This window comes from Carica papaya, chromosome 4 (genome assembly GCF_054855325.1).
Source record: "Carica papaya isolate Zhongbai chromosome 4, ASM5485532v1, whole genome shotgun sequence".
Lineage (NCBI taxonomy): Eukaryota > Viridiplantae > Streptophyta > Magnoliopsida > Brassicales > Caricaceae > Carica > Carica papaya.
The window spans coordinates 22,676,452-22,692,403 of NC_142312.1; the positions used below are offsets into that span (position 1 = coordinate 22,676,452).

The following is a 15,952-nucleotide window of genomic DNA, read 5'->3' on the forward strand; positions in this document are numbered from 1 at the left end:
CCATGAACACTGCATCCGTTAGACCAAAATGTATGACAAAAAATTTATAATGCTCATATCTAGTGCAGAAAGCCGTTTATGCTATATCCTCTACCCTAATCCTCAATTAATGGAACCCGGACCATAAATCTATTTTAGAAAATACATGAGCTCCTTGCAGCTAATCAAATAGGTCATCTATGCTCGAAAGTGGATACTTGTTCTTTATGATGACTTGGTTCAGATCTCTATAGTCTATACACATGTGCATAGTCCAATCCTTCTTCTTTGTAAATAATACTGGTGCACCCCATAGTGGTACACTTGGTCTGATAAACTTCTTGTCCAATAACTCTTGTAATTATTTACTTAACTCCAACAACTTTGATATCGCCATCCAGTATGGAACCTTGGAAATTAGTTGAGTCCTAGGTTGCAACTCTATAGTGAATTCCACCTCTCGATCTAGTGGTAGACCAGGGAGATCTTCTGAAAATATATCAAGAAAATCCCTGACCACAGGTATCTCTTGAAGCGCGATCATTTTACCCTTACTTCCTACCAAATACACTTGTAAGAGATTTGTCTTATAAATCTATAGACGTAAGAGTATCCATACTGTACTTATAAAGATCGTCAGTACAAAATGCAACATCACACATATAGTAGTAAAATAAATACAACTATTTGTCACTTTGTCCAACAAACACTGATTTATTGTAATTTAGTCACACATTACATTTTTTTATGTAAAAAAGGCTCATCGTTAAGAATTTTAAACACAACATCCTTACCAAAATAGTCTACATGTGCATGATATGTGGCAAACCATTCCATACCTAAGATTACATCAAAATCTCTAATATCTAATAAAATCAAATTCGCCTCCATTTCCCTCCCAGCTACTTCTACCCCATATGACTTATACAATACATTAGTACATAATGCGCTACTAGTTGGTGTGGATACCTTAAACATGCTATCTAGACTACCGGTTTTACCTTCAACTTAGATGCAAACATGTGCGAGATGAATGAATGTGTAGCTCTTTGGTCAATTAAAACCCTATAAGAAAAATCATAGATATAAAACATACCTTGTATGACTTCTGGGGTTGTCTCCGTATCTTGAGTCATCATGGCGAACACCTTACCTTGAACCCTATATCTACTGGGCTCCTTAAGTATGGGGCAATCTCATACAAAATGATGGGCACTACCATATCTGTAACATCCCTGACTAGTAATAGTACATGGGCGATCTCCATGACCCTTACCATAATGTGAACATTTTGTCTTCCTCAGAGGTACTTGATGGCATGGGTTTAGATCCTAAATTATCCTCTGTCGCTTCTTCGTCTAACTGGGGGATGATGGTAGCTTATAGCTAGGAAGCCCTCTACTATACTCAGTGTGCTCTTTATGCAGAGTCTCTGTTAACTTTTCCTTCTCCAATACTGTCTGATAGGTAAGTAAGGGAAATATTGCTACCTGGTGATATAATTCGGGCCTCAACCCTCTCTCAAACTTCTGGGCTTTCTTCAATTCATTCATCATGATCTTTGGGGAAAAAACATCCCAAATTTATGTATTTCACTGTATACTCTGCCACTGATAATCTCCCTTGACGAATTTCTGCGAATTCGATCTCTTTTCACTGCCTAAAAAAGTTTGGAAAATATTTTGCATTGAAGGCTTTAAGAAATACCTCCTATGGCACTAGAGGAACTAGGGCTCTCTTCTTTAGATTCCACCAATGTTATGCTAGTCCCCTTAACATAAAAGTGGCTAACTATATTTTCTGTGCGGCAGTAACCTCCATCACATCAAATAACTTCTCTATTTCTTTGATTGAGTCTTCTACCATAAGTGGATCAGAACCCCCATTGAATAGAGGGGGTTGAGTCTCGTGTACTTCTCAATGTTACTCGTATCCATCCCACCCTAACTAGCACTCTGATATGGAGGGAAAAATGCTTATGGTCGTAACTCTCTCTCCCGAATGATCATTGCTGGGCTCTCGACTACCCTGTACAATCTGTTGAAGTCGCTAAGTGGGCAACTATTTGCCCCATAAGTGGTGTTTGTAGAGCAGGAGGGGGCCTTTGGTGGGTGATGGATGACACAGGTTAATAAGGGGGCGGTCATTGAAAAGCAGAAGTGGCACCTGATGGAAAGAAGGTGCCCTCTTAGGTGCCTCCAATGCATCCTGAGGGGCTAGGGTGGATTTCAGTCAAGGTTGACCTCTGCCTCTCTTCATTGTCTCCATTTGTCTCTTTGTAGTTCAACCAACAACATTAGGCCATCAGATTTTTTTTTTCAATCTATCGTATGAAATCAAGCCCTATAATTTTGCTTTAATACCAACGCCCTAACATAAATTCGAAATGAGTCAATGTAACGGCCCCGAAAATATTAAAATGAAATGAGTATTTAAATATATCAAATGCGGAAGCGAGATCAAAATTTCAGTTAACATCCCTTACACGAAAACCAAAAACGTACTTAAATTATAAAAGGTTAAACTAACTAAAAGAGAAACTCGAAAACAAAGCTATGAGCATGACTACAGAGTCTCTAGGCATCCCCTTCGTCGTCCTCCTGCGGAACGGGCTCGGGAACCATGTCTTCCTGATCTGAAATGGTTAAATAAGGAGTGAGCTACACTAGCCCAGTAAGAACATCACGATATCTCACCGTCACGGAGGTAAAGGTGGGTAGAAAACACAAAAAGACCAATGGAGCATAATTTACAACAAACTCGCTTATTAACATAAAAACCTTTTCCATCCACTTACCTCGGTGGAATTTATGAAAACAATATAAGAAAAACAATAACATTATCATAATCATGGAATAATATAAGCTGTAAAACATAACACTTATCACGCCTCTTGTAATTCAATCATTGTACAACATATCTTTTTCTCATTTACCAGCCTACTAGTATCCGTGGGGGTCCATAGGGGTCCCGCTACCCGTTAACCTTTAACATTCATAATCAGTTTCCAGGGCCGTCCCCATACCCCGTCCGGTATGGGCGCCAAAACCATAAACCTCAATACCCCGTCCGGTATAAGGGTGAAACGGGCCGTCCCCATACCCCGTCCGGTATGGGCGCCAAAACCATAAGATCTCCATACCCTGTCCGGCATGTGAGACCACAATCCCAGTAGGGTTCCCTACGGACCCGGTCCGTCCACCATCTCCCAAGATATCTAGTCAGGCTGACCCCCATAATACAATTATCAGTCCACATAATCTTTCATTTTCCTTTTCCTCAGTCAGCACCATCAATTCACATTTAAACAAGCAAATCGTAATTCATGCCAAACAGACAACATACAGTATCAGTTTTTCAGTCATTCAACCCATGATTAATAAAAACGTAGTATATGCACACAAATCTGTAAAATGAACACATCAAACCTCATTTTGCATTTAAAGCTGTAAACATGCCAAATAACAGTAAATCACCAATCACACTAGACTCAGGCTCCATTAGCCACCTTAAACAATTTCACACATTCGTTAATTCAAGGAATACCGTTTTATCATTTTGAACTTTAATACCGTGATAGGAAATAGGGTGAGGGGTCCTTACTCGTTTCGGGGTCCGAACACGGCTTCACAGTGCGCTTGCAGGCTGTCCCTAATTTTCCCTGAATTTTCCTCGGGGAACTGAAACGCACTACTGGTACCTGCACGTGTTCCAAAAAAAACCCAAATTAGGCCCAGGGCCTCTTTCGGCCCAAATCGCAACTCCGGCACGGCGGCTCCGCCGTGCTCCGGCCCAGCAGCGGCGAGTCGCCTCGGGTTGGCTGTTTTCGGCCGAATTCGGCCACACTCGCATCGGTCCCTGTGAGAAAACAACCCTAGGGCCCTCGGGGGGCCAAAAAATCACGGAAAAACGGAGCTTACCGGTGGCGGCGCTCTCGGGTGCGGCGGCTCTCCGGCGAAGTTCGTGTTTTGGTGATTCGGCTCCGGTCAACATGTAGAGAAAAGAATGGTGATCACGGTAATATAAAAATTGCATCAAATGGAGGCCGGGAAGGGCCTCGTCGGAGGCAAAAACTGAGAGGGGGCGCGGCGGCGCCGCTGGTCTTCGACCGCGTATTCCGGCCGTTTGGCCGGGATTTCGGCTTTGATTTGGCCACAGGAGGAATCAGCGTGGAAAAACGAGTCGGGGGTATGAAATTTACCTCGATCGGCGGTCGGAAATTTCCCCGGTGCGGCGGCGGGTGGCGGCGGTTGGCCTCTGGTTCGTCATCTCCGGCGAGCGGCAGGCGGCTAGGGTTTGTGGTCTGGTGTGGGGGTTCTATTTATAACCCCTTGCCTTTTGATCTCAGCCGTCCATTTCGTTTTAATCTGGGCCGTTCGTTTTTGATTGAATCTGGGCCGTCCGTGCGATTGAATCTGGGCCGTCCGATCGCGCGATTGATCTGGGCTGTCGGATTTCACCCACGCGGATCGCCAACGTGGCTACTTTTCGGAGCGACGTGGTCTTGCCACGTGGCAGGCCCCGGTTGGCCGGGACTGCTGACCGGGCCTGCTGACGTGGCTGCTGACGTGGCTTTTTTTTTTTTCCCCCTCCTCCTTTCCGGGTGCTACAGTCAATGTAACTTGTCATACCATTCTAATGTAATAACACCTCATATAGTGAAACTAACCTAATTTCCATTTTAAAAACAAAAATCTACTATACATTCAGCCAATCTATTCTATCCCATTTATTTCAAACCATCATTGTCACATTCACTAACTCGATATGCAGTATAAAAATCTGTTTATAAGAGTTACATTTCACTATTGTGTATAAGTGTGTGCGTATCAATGGTTAGTGTTCCATTCAGTCGATCCACCTCTCCTAGGTGTTAGGCCCCATCGTTGGTAGTTCTAATTCAGTTTCCTATTTTATAACATATGAAAATAATATGTAATGTGCATACATAGGTTCAGTAAGATAAATTTAGAACTTAAAAACAATGTATGGAAATAAGTTAAATCCCTAAATCAGTATCTTCTCTTTGATTATATCTATTCTGTTTTCCCCAATTCACCCAACAATGTCTCCTATTCTATTCTATGCTATCTTATTTGTGGGGGAATCTATACTACTAAATCACACAACCACTTCCCCTTTTTCACAGCCACTACTCCCCTTTTAAAATTCTCATTTATTTCCTGTCCTCTCCTATTTTCCTCACCTACTGTTTTTTTCCTACAGGCCTTTCTCAATGTCCTTGCTTCCTTTATCCTCCTTTCACTCATCTAGGATTATTCCACACTCCTCAGTTTCCCCACTAACTCACCAGCTTTCCTAAACCTGTAGAAATTCTCCTCCCTAGGCTGCAAGGTTTTATGAACCTCATCAACTTCCACTCAACACTAGTTTTTTTATCAAACCACTCCCTCTTTTATTCCTAATTATTTTCATTCTCATTTTAATTTTACTTCAATTCTCATATATCATCATATAAATAGAATAAAATGAAGATGTTCGACCCTTACCGGTCATAACCTCTGTTCACAAACACACAAATAGCCAGCACATATTTAATTCAGTTTAGCATAAGTAATAAAAAATTTTAACGTATTTTCCATGCAAATACTAGCCATTAGTAGGCCACACACACATTTTCGCTAATATTAGCACACACAAAACATAAATCAACAATTTCCTCACTTGTACTTCCCTTAAATCTTCTCATTCCTTATACTCTAATCAGCTGCTTATCAATAACCTCACCTTATCAGTTCTCTTAACACCCAGGGTCAAATTTTCTCTCTATACCACATCCTCCAAGGTTCACCAGTCTAGATTAGGTTTTGTCCTTTTCAGTTTTCCCTATACATACGTCTACTTCCATATTTCTATTCCTTCTCTTAGTTTACACTCAAGATTTTCCTTATTCTCATTCATTCTTTTTGAAAGGTTCCTCTAACTTGTCTCTATAATGTGATTCATTTTATTTTTTTAACTGTTTTCTAAACCTAATCCCTAAAACAATTCATAACTCCTTCCTGTGTGTCCTTTCACACTCGTCTACCTGATATTATTGTTTTAACATCCGATTAGTTTCCTTTTTGTGTCACTCAATTCATTAAAACTCATCTCCACTCCTTTCTCCAAGTACTCGTTGTAAATTTGCTACTAAAAACGTAGGAATTTAAACACGTATTGCCATAAAGTATTTGAAATTTGAAATTCAAAATTTACTTACCTCTTGTTGCCATCTTCCTTTAGTTCAGCAAAAATCTTCTTTAAGTCTTACTCTTCCTAGTAATTTTCAGCCACAGTGTCGCTCTCTCACTCTCCTAGATTTAACATGTCTCCTCCATATTTCCCTTTTTCTTCTTTTTCCTCTCATTTCCTCTTTTTTTTCGTTCACTTAGTCCGCATCCTCTTTTATACTTAGTCTGGTTAAATCACAACCGTTGAAGTCATATACCTCATCCCAGCTGTCAATTATGGTAGTCCTAACTCAGCATTGTTCAGGATACTTATCATTTTATCATACTCTTAAAAATTCCGTCTTACCCCATTTTACTTAGCATTATGCCTTCAAGTCCCTATTCACTACATATATGTAAATCTACATATATCTTTATAGATGAGTTTTCTTTTAATCCACTTGATATATCAAGGCATTACATAATACATTGACATTTAAACTTAATTTATCTTTACTCTATTCTTGGGGCAAGTCCTAATTTCACACTTATTCAAGCGTAAATTACCCTGCAAGTTCTAGAACTCATCAACTTCTAAAATATCTTAATTTATTTAGGATATTAAAAGATAGATCACAACATTTAAACTACAAATTATTTACATCATGAATTATTTAAACTCTCCACTAATTCATAGTCACCAAATAATTTCTATTTTTTTTTATTGTACACATTGTTATCACCATTCGATTAATTGCAACTCCTTTATAATCTTATAAGAAGCTTATTCACTACATTATTTATTAAACTAAATCACATATATAATATTTATTTAAAGTATCATATTCATTGATAATGCTACCTTTTATATAATTTATTTATTTTTTGTTATAATACATTTCCTTAACCAAGATTCTAGATCTCTAGCCAATAATTTCTATTCATTGCCTAGAATATCGATTCCTTTTATTGGGTTGTAGACTAAGAACCCAAATAAACCTTGATTCAAATTTGCTTCTAGGTTTAAAGCCCAATAGAATAACCCATTTATTAATTTCTCAATATCTCTAATTTGTTTTTTAATGTAGACCCAATTAACCACTGGATTTTCCTCTTATTTTTTCTTTCATAGAAGCTTAACCCATATAAACCTAGATACTCTTATTTTTGTTTATTTATTACATCTTATATATATATATATATATTATTTCAAACCTTAATTCTAGCCCATTTGCAACATTGGTCAATTCTTTAAGCCTGTTTCTCTTATGGCTAGGCTCATCCGATACAAAATCTATTTATTTATTTATTTTATATATTATCATTATTATTATTTTTAGACTTAATCTATTCCATCAATGAGTCATTTTACACTAGGCTTTTTTTTCTTTTTTTTTTGGCTCAAGCTTTGATCAACTATTACATTAAACTCACTAAAATAATAAGGGCCGCCTTGCAAGGCCCATTCCTCTATTGGGCTGGATCTACCTAAACATTGATCTTCCCTTCTCTTTTCCTTTACCCTTTTTTTAACTAAGCCCATCACACAACTTATTACTAAGTCCAATACATATACACACCCACTTGGGCTTGGGCTCAGTTCATCAACACTTATCTTCTCCCCTCCCCTCTTTAATAATATATCCATTCATAAGGTTTATTGAGCTCAGGTTTAATAATATTACCATGGACTCAGATCTGGACCCTATGGATTACTTGACCCGACCTAACTCGATATTAAAACCTCTTCTAAATCTTCTTCAACCTTGAAACCCTGCATGGAATATCCACATTAATCACCAAAATTTCAATCTCATCACAAGTAATGAGTTAAATCACTATATTAACTTAAATATAGGGATTTAGAATATAAACTACTATTATATTTTCTTGAATTTAGGACAAATAACGGTTACAGTGCGATGAATATTTTTTTATTAGTTATTTACACAATATGAGCCTATAAATTTTATGTTACCTTAGCGTTCAGCTTAAAATATTAAAATACTTTCGAGTTTAAGATTAAAATGAATATAAGTCATCTAAAGCGAAGAATTTACTTTTGAATCAAGGATGGTACGCTGCCAAAGTGAGCTTGCACGACTACTCCTCATCTCCTTCCTTCTTTGGTTGAGGCTCCTAAGTCTGTTAGTATTTTGTTGCTAAAATTTTGAAAATGCTAGTTATATTTATAACCGCTCTAATTAAATTATAACCGTCAAAATTGAGGAATAAACCATAGTTGTTAATCATACAATCTTAAATTTCTCAACAACTTTTTAATTAAGCCTTTATAGTCAATTTCTTAATTTATTAAAATTTTTAAAATTTTAAATTTATTTAAATAATTTTACCCATTCATTTTATCAATCATAAAGCATCCATATATGTATAATTTTTTTGGGTCATTACAAATATATATTTATATATACAGTATATGCTGTGAAGTATATAATATGTAGTACGTATTATGTACAAAAAAAAGATATAATATATATACTTCTAAAAACATTGGATAAAAGAAAAAATTTAATTTAAGTTATTATTTGTACAATTATATTAAAAACAAATAATTATGTAATTAATAAATTTTTTAATTTTACTAATATATTATCAGACGATGGTGGATGGTGGGCATTGATAACAATAGATGACATCATGAATGGTGGTGAATAGTAAGAAAGATGAATATATGACAATGATAACAGTCGGACAAAGTATAAGAAATGAAAATATGTAATTTTTTAATATAATTAGAGAAAATATTAAAAACGTTGCTGAAGTAGAAACCATTCTTTAAAGTTAGTATTTTAATTTTTGTATTGATGCGTATCAAAAATACATTTTACCTTTGACTTAAACACAAGAGGCTTTTGATTTTGCTTATTTGAATACAAAGTGCTTCCTAAACGTAGAAGCTGCAGCTAAACACACCTAAATATTTTTGTGATTTATTATTTAACATAGAATAAAAATATGAGAATGCTGATTAAATTGTACATCATAAATTGTGATTAATATTTATTTTTAATAATTAAATTTAAAAATTAAAAAAATTTAAACTAAACATAAGTTAAAAACTCTGCCTCACTTTAATCTAGTTTAGAAAAAAGATTTCTCAAAAGTTTAGAGATTAAACTCTGCCTTCGTTTTACTTCAAATTACCAAATACTATTTTTCTGGAAGCTCCAAAATATTCCCTAAACACTTCCATCGCGGAGACCCTGGCTTTCAAGTGTCACCTTCCGTAAACCCTCACTGTTTTCTTTTTCTCTGTAGCTTCACTTTGTTATAGTTAGTACTTTTACCCTAAACAATCTCTCTCACTCTCTCCCCCTTCGCGCTAAAACCCTAGAAACTTCTCAATTCTAATACAATGGCGGAAACGATACAGCTGACTCAGCACATAGAAGCATTCATTGACGCTTCTCGATCGACAACTCAACAGGTTCTCTTTTTCATCTTCCAGTAAACAAAATATAACAAATTAGCTTAATTTGTTACAAGCAAATATTAAAAAGAAAAACACAGTTCCGAACTGAATAATGCAGTTATTCACCAATAAAGAGAAAAACAATTCTTTAATTAATCAAACATGAGACTATTATTTAGTTTAATTCAGTGTTCTTAACGGGTATTAACCATTAAGCTCTGGATTTTGGGGTTCTGGTTCGTTCTTGGATGTACCAAAGCCGGTGATTTTCGTTCAAAACTATCAGCTCAGTGTTTTATGATTCTATACAAGGTTAATTTATATACTTATGTGCCAGGATTAATTTGGATGTACTGTTTGTATTTGTAATTCAACAGGCTGCAAGTTTAGATGCAATTGCTTCTCTTGTGAGAAAAGACGTACTAACATTAGAAACACTGGTATGACTTACCATCATACTTGTAGACCTTTTTTTCTCCGCTTGTTCTTCTGTGTGTAAGCATGTATTTTCTTTTATCCTGCTGCCAAATTTTTGGTTGTCTCTTGGATTCTGTTTCTTACATTCATTTCCCCTGGTCTATAGGTTACAGAGATGGAAATGTACTTAACTACTACAGATAACGTTATTCGTGCAAGAGGTAACTTCTGCCAATCTCTATATAAATGTTGTTTCTTTGTGGGATAACTGAAAACTGGTTTGAATCTGGTTTTTGAATATTAATGAGAAAATCACTTCTATGCAGTGGTTCCCAAGCAGATACACTATATTGGATTCTAATCTTTATAATGATATTTCACATAAGCATTACAAGGATTTAATTTAATGTATTGAAGTTGCATAAGCCATAAAAGAATTTAATTAATGTATTGAGCATATCTCCTTTCTTTCTTTTTTATAAAACCTAAAAACAGTAAGTGTGAAACTTTTGGAGCATGGAATCTTTCTTCAGGTATCCTTCTTCTTGGGGAACTGCTTAGACATCTGGTATCAAAGCCACTGGACAGTGCTACTATGCATAGCCTGATTGGATTCTTCACAGAAAGACTGGTGAGTTTAGAAGTAATTTGTCAATAGTGTAGCTTATTAACTAATTGTTTTGTGGAATTTAGAGGGGAACCAAATTTCTTATGTATTGAGAATGAGCTTATTATATATATGTGGGTATATATAGCTATTACAAAAAGAAAAAATAGGAAATTAGTCTCCATGCCAATGGGATTCCCTAATCAATATTGCATAATTTATTGGTGAGTATGCATGTTTGATTTCCCACTTGGAGATAATTTATTGGAATGTTGCACTAGTGAGGCCTGATGTTAGCGCATTTGTAAGTGTCACCATTAGTTGAGATGTATGGGGAAAATCAAATCATCATCCAACTTTTTCTTTATGAAATGTTTATCTAGTTCAATGTGCTTTGTTCTGTTAGTTGCATAGGATTATCGGCAATGTTAATAGTAGACTTTTGTTAGCACTGTTGATAGTAGAATTTTTATCGCAAAATAATTTTATTGGCTCTTCTCATTTGGTCTTTAGATCTTGTAAAATTATCTTGAGTTTTAATAATTCAGATCTATGCTATTCTTAAAAAAGATAATTCATACCCTATGCCTTCAAGTTGAATTTCGCCTTTATCCTTAATCTAGTGACCACGTTTTGTTTTTAAACTCCTCCAGTCACAAGATTATCTTCAAGGAAAGTACAACAATTTGTAGTGGATCACCTATTAACGAGCTTGCATAATCTGTACTAGATATGTTTCAAGGACTAATTAAAGTTTCCTTGCCAGGATTAGCTTTTAGATCATATAGTATCCCATATATTGCATGAAAGTGAGCCGCACTCGTATTAAGCATAAATTAGCTAATCATATTCAAGACATATGTAATGTCTGGTCTTGTACAAGGGTGGCAAGAAAACCTGTAGCTTGGAAGGTTCGTCCCAATCTATTCAAAATTGTAGTGGATTTTAACCAAATTGGTGTAATTCGATTCAGGTTTTTTATTTGTCTAATTAGGGTAGGGGGGTTCAGGTTTGGTGGTGAAAAAAGCCGTTCGAACCTAACCCATTATTGTATATAATAAAATATTATATGTTTTAAGATTTTAATTAAAATAAAAAGTATATATACTTTAGCGATTGAAAATTGAAAAGTTCACCCACTTCACAAACCTGTTGCTTTGCCCTTGACTCCTTTTGCCTCTTTGATTTCCCATATTTGCTCGATTTTCTTCTTCTTATTCAAGCCACCTTGCTTCACTGTTGCCATTGTCCTTACATCTTATTCAAATATCAGCACTGCAATCGTTTGCTCCACTGCTAGTTCTCTCCTAGTTTCTCATCAGCCCAGAGGTACTCTTCTTCTTTCTTTTTTCTCTTTATAGTCTCATCATCGTCATGGTTATCATCATATCCAGTTTTATCTCTTTCATATCTCATGAATTTTGAGTATTAATTTGCAACTTGTTCTTATAAAGATGTTTTTTGAAATTACAAGAACACTGACGGGGGAGGGTATGGGGAGGATCGAATCTACTTCTGGAAACCTACTCAACGTATACAATATTGAAACAATAACCACGTAAAATAAAACCCCTCCCTCTAATTGAATCGACAATCTTAAAAGAAAAGCAAAAATAAAGATTAGGAAAATAAAATAAAGAAAGGAAAAATGTCACGGATTTACCGATAAGCTGATCTCCGTTTCTTAACTCAATAAGATTTTTGAAAACTCCTGCTTCCCGAAGAACTTGAAGAAGCTAATTTTAGTAAAAATGTTAAAAATAAAAAAGTCAAATATCTCAAGAATTCTCTCAAATTTATTCTCAAATGCGTACTTTACATCTTAGGAGCAAAGATCTATTTATACACTTTCCCAGACAATTTAGATGAGTATAAAAATTTTGAGATAATTAATAAAATATTAATCTACATAAAATTCTATTTTAATTTAGGATAAATACAAAATAAGATAATTATTCTATCCCAAATAAATTAATTAAATAATCTTATAGAATAGAATTACATTAAAATAATATTTAATTTAAAATTCATATTTATCCCATGTGAAATTTATTTAAAAAACATGTAGAAATTAATTTTAACACAGGGTTTTAAAAAGTGAATCTCAAGCCTTTTTAAAAGGGTTTTAAAATAAAAATAAATATTAAATAATATTTTAAAACAAAGGGAGAGAGGGCTGGCTGGTTGGGCTACCTGGATGGGCCGGGCTGGCCGGTCCGCGCCAGTTACGTGGGCTAGTGGCTTGGGCCGTTTTGCTGGGCTGTCCGCACGGGATGTGCATGTTCGGCCCTTGGGCTTGCGTGTTCGCGGTTGGTTCCGTGCGGGCCCAGATGACCGCATGCGTGGGCACTTCCGGGTGCTCGTGTGCGCGGTTCGTGCACATTCAGGAAACGTGTGGGCTGGGCCAGATGTCCGGCGCACGCGTGGCTCTCCTTGCTTGCGTGTGGGCCTCCAGATCTCTGCTTCAAGAAGGTTGTCTGTCTCTGGTTTTCCTGTGGAGTATAAGGTCACCTTGATTGCCTTACCACAGGACTGGGAAACACTGGTGGATGTATGGGCCAAGTATCCTGTACGTGCATAGCAACATGTGTATCCCACGGGTACCCAAACCCATACTATATTTGGGCTTTCATCTTGGGTCGGGATTTTTATGCCGAATCATTCCTTAACAGTAAGGCCTGTTACCCTTCGAGTTTTTGGTACCTTCTGGTGCCATTTCTTCCTAAGCCAGGAACTGTGTCTGATGGATTTAGCCTCGCTGTTTGATACTTGATCGGGAACAGAGTAACTTGGAGTATCATTACCTCGCAATTGCTTTCTCTCGCTTCTCGAAAGCTCATTGGTACTTGCTCGCTTCTTGCACTCCTCTGGTTTAAGTGTGTTGTCAATGGGTATTGCGTCAAACACATTTTAAAAACCTTTTTGTTGGAGAAGAGATTATTGAGAGTAAATGGCCTAGATATACATGATTCTTAGTATAAGAGAGGAAATCGTAAAAGAATTACTCACTGTATTTCCCTATTATATCCTTATATATTAAATTACACATACACTACTTCTAGCACTTCTCAAACTGGTGAATAAATATTATTCATCCCTGGTTGGCTATAATCAATTGAAAAGTAGGATTACTTAAGACCTTCAATGAGCACGTTTTCACAAGTTGCGAGCTGGTAGGTATGTAGGGTGTGCAAATCAAACCATTGTCTAATTTTTTTTGATGAAATGCCTATCAATTTCAATATGATTTGTCTGGTCATGTTGTATCAGACTATGGACAATGCTGATCACCTACTTCTTGTCATAGAACAATTTCATTGGCCATCCCACTTAATTTTAGATCTTCTAAAATCAACTTCAATCGTAGAAGCTCATAGACCTCTTGGACCATCGCTCTAAATTTTGATTCAGCATTAGATCCTGTTGTCACATTCTGTTTTGTACTTCTCTAAGTGATCAAGTTCCCTCAAGTAATGTACAATACCCTTTAATGGATATAAATCGTATATCTATCATTGGCCTGACATAGTTTACATCTGTATATACCTTTAGTAATAGTCAAGTGTTTATTCCTAAATAAAACATCTTTTCTGGTGTTCCCTTCAAGTGCTGTATTACTTGGTATGCTGTCTGGAAGTGTACTTCTTTAGAATTATGCATAAACTAACTAATCAAACTTACTGTATATGCAATGTCTGGTTTAATTTGGAATAGATAAATAAATCTCTTCACTAGCATCTGATATATTTCCTTGTTGATGGTCATATCTTTCTTTGCCAATCTTAGTTTGTGTTTGGATCAATCAATGTGCTAGCAGGTTTGTATACAAGCTTACTTGTATCGTTTAGGAGATTGCTAATATATTTTTGTTGAGAAATGAAGATTCTTTGTTTTGAGTGGGCGGCCACCTTGATACCGAGGGTATTTTAACTTCTCCAGTTCTTTAATTTCAAATTCATTGACTAGACATTGCTTCAGTGTCACCCTCTCTTCCTCATCATTCCTAGTCATAATAATATCATCAACATATACTAGAAGAGTGATAATTCTCTTTGAGTTTCGGTGCTTGATAAACAAACTTTGATCTCCTTGACTCTGGTTGTATTCTATTGCAAGCATCACTTTTGCAAACCTTCCGAATCATGTTCTTGGTTGCTGCAAAAGTTCTTATAATGCTTCTTAAATTTGTAGACTTTATTGGCTGCTAAATTGTTTTTAAATCTCGGCGGAATCTATATGTAAATTTTTTCCTATAAGTCTTTATGTAAAAAGACATTCTTCACATCAAACTATTGTTGTTGCCATCATAGTTGGCAGCCAAAGATAATAATAATTTGATCATATTCATTTTTGTAACAGGTGAAAATGTCTCCCAATAATCAATTTTATGTCTGTGTATAATTCTTAGTCACCAATTTGGCTGTTGTATCTTTCTATGGTGCCATCGACTTTGTACTTTATAGGGAACACCCATTTGCATCCCGTTGGTTGTTTTCCTTTAAGTAGATTCACCATTTCCTAGTCTGATTTTGTTCAAGTGCTTGCATTTCGATATTTATTGCATTTTTTCATTTTTCACAGGATAATGTCTCAAATAATGAATTAAGGCTAGACTCAACATTTAAACTCACGAGGACGTTCTTATTTTGAGCTGATGAATTCAATTTGAAGAAAATACTTCAAACCCAGCTCCTTGATTTGGAGCTCTCTTGTCAGACATTACTTTAGTATCAATTTTTCTTTTTTATTGTCTCCAGTTAGAGTAGTGCCATGATATATACTTAAAGTATTGTAACGCTCTTTGTCTTTGAAGTACTGTAACCACTGTAGATGGTTCATTCAATACTATTGTAAGCAAGGGCAACATTAAGCTTTCTATCCTTATCTTAAAAAATGTATTACATGTTCCCAAATTGTGTACTGATCTTGTGTCAGTCAATAAGTTATCACAAACTTGAATTGTAAAGTAACATTTGATTCTTCTAGAGACAAAAACTAATAATATTCATTTCGTTTTATCTTATGTCGTGAGTGGAGTTGAGTGGTTAGGGTTACAGTGGAGGTGGTACTGGGCGAGAATGCTATTTGAATAGGGGTGCGAGGTGGAAGCAGTGGCACGAGTTATGGAAATACAACAATGTTCGGTAACTAGAGATTTCTGGCCATTGAATGAAAATCATATGATATTGTAGGGCGCTCGAGCATGACGGTATAAGATTCTTAGAGAACAAGAGGGGGTTTAGGTCATCAATATACCATAGGGAGGATGAGGTGAAGTGGATCCTTTAGTGTTTTAGAGATTTCTTTTGGGATGGGGCAGAGGGGAAGAACGTGGGATAGATG

The 15,952-nt window shown here is 36.1% G+C and overlaps 1 protein-coding gene across 4 annotated transcripts in view; it reads left to right on the forward strand.

Moving 5' to 3' along the window:
• The first annotated feature begins 9,296 nt into the window (after positions 1-9,296).
• The window catches only part of MET18 (ARM repeat superfamily protein), a 62,662-nt gene continuing 56,006 nt past the window's right edge, over positions 9,297-15,952 (forward strand). Inside the window, exons 1-4 of one of the 4 annotated variants that reach the window (XM_088218171.1) lie at positions 9,297-9,600; positions 9,963-10,025; positions 10,169-10,223; positions 10,536-10,633. In XM_088218171.1, coding sequence (XP_088074297.1) covers positions 9,529-9,600; positions 9,963-10,025; positions 10,169-10,223; positions 10,536-10,633 — 288 coding nt within the window. In that variant the 5' untranslated portion in view covers positions 9,297-9,528. Of the gene's footprint in view, positions 9,601-9,962; positions 10,026-10,168; positions 10,224-10,535; positions 10,634-15,952 lie in introns of those variants that run through there. The other 3 variants (XM_088218170.1, XM_088218169.1, XM_088218172.1) reach the window with 3 other exon arrangements.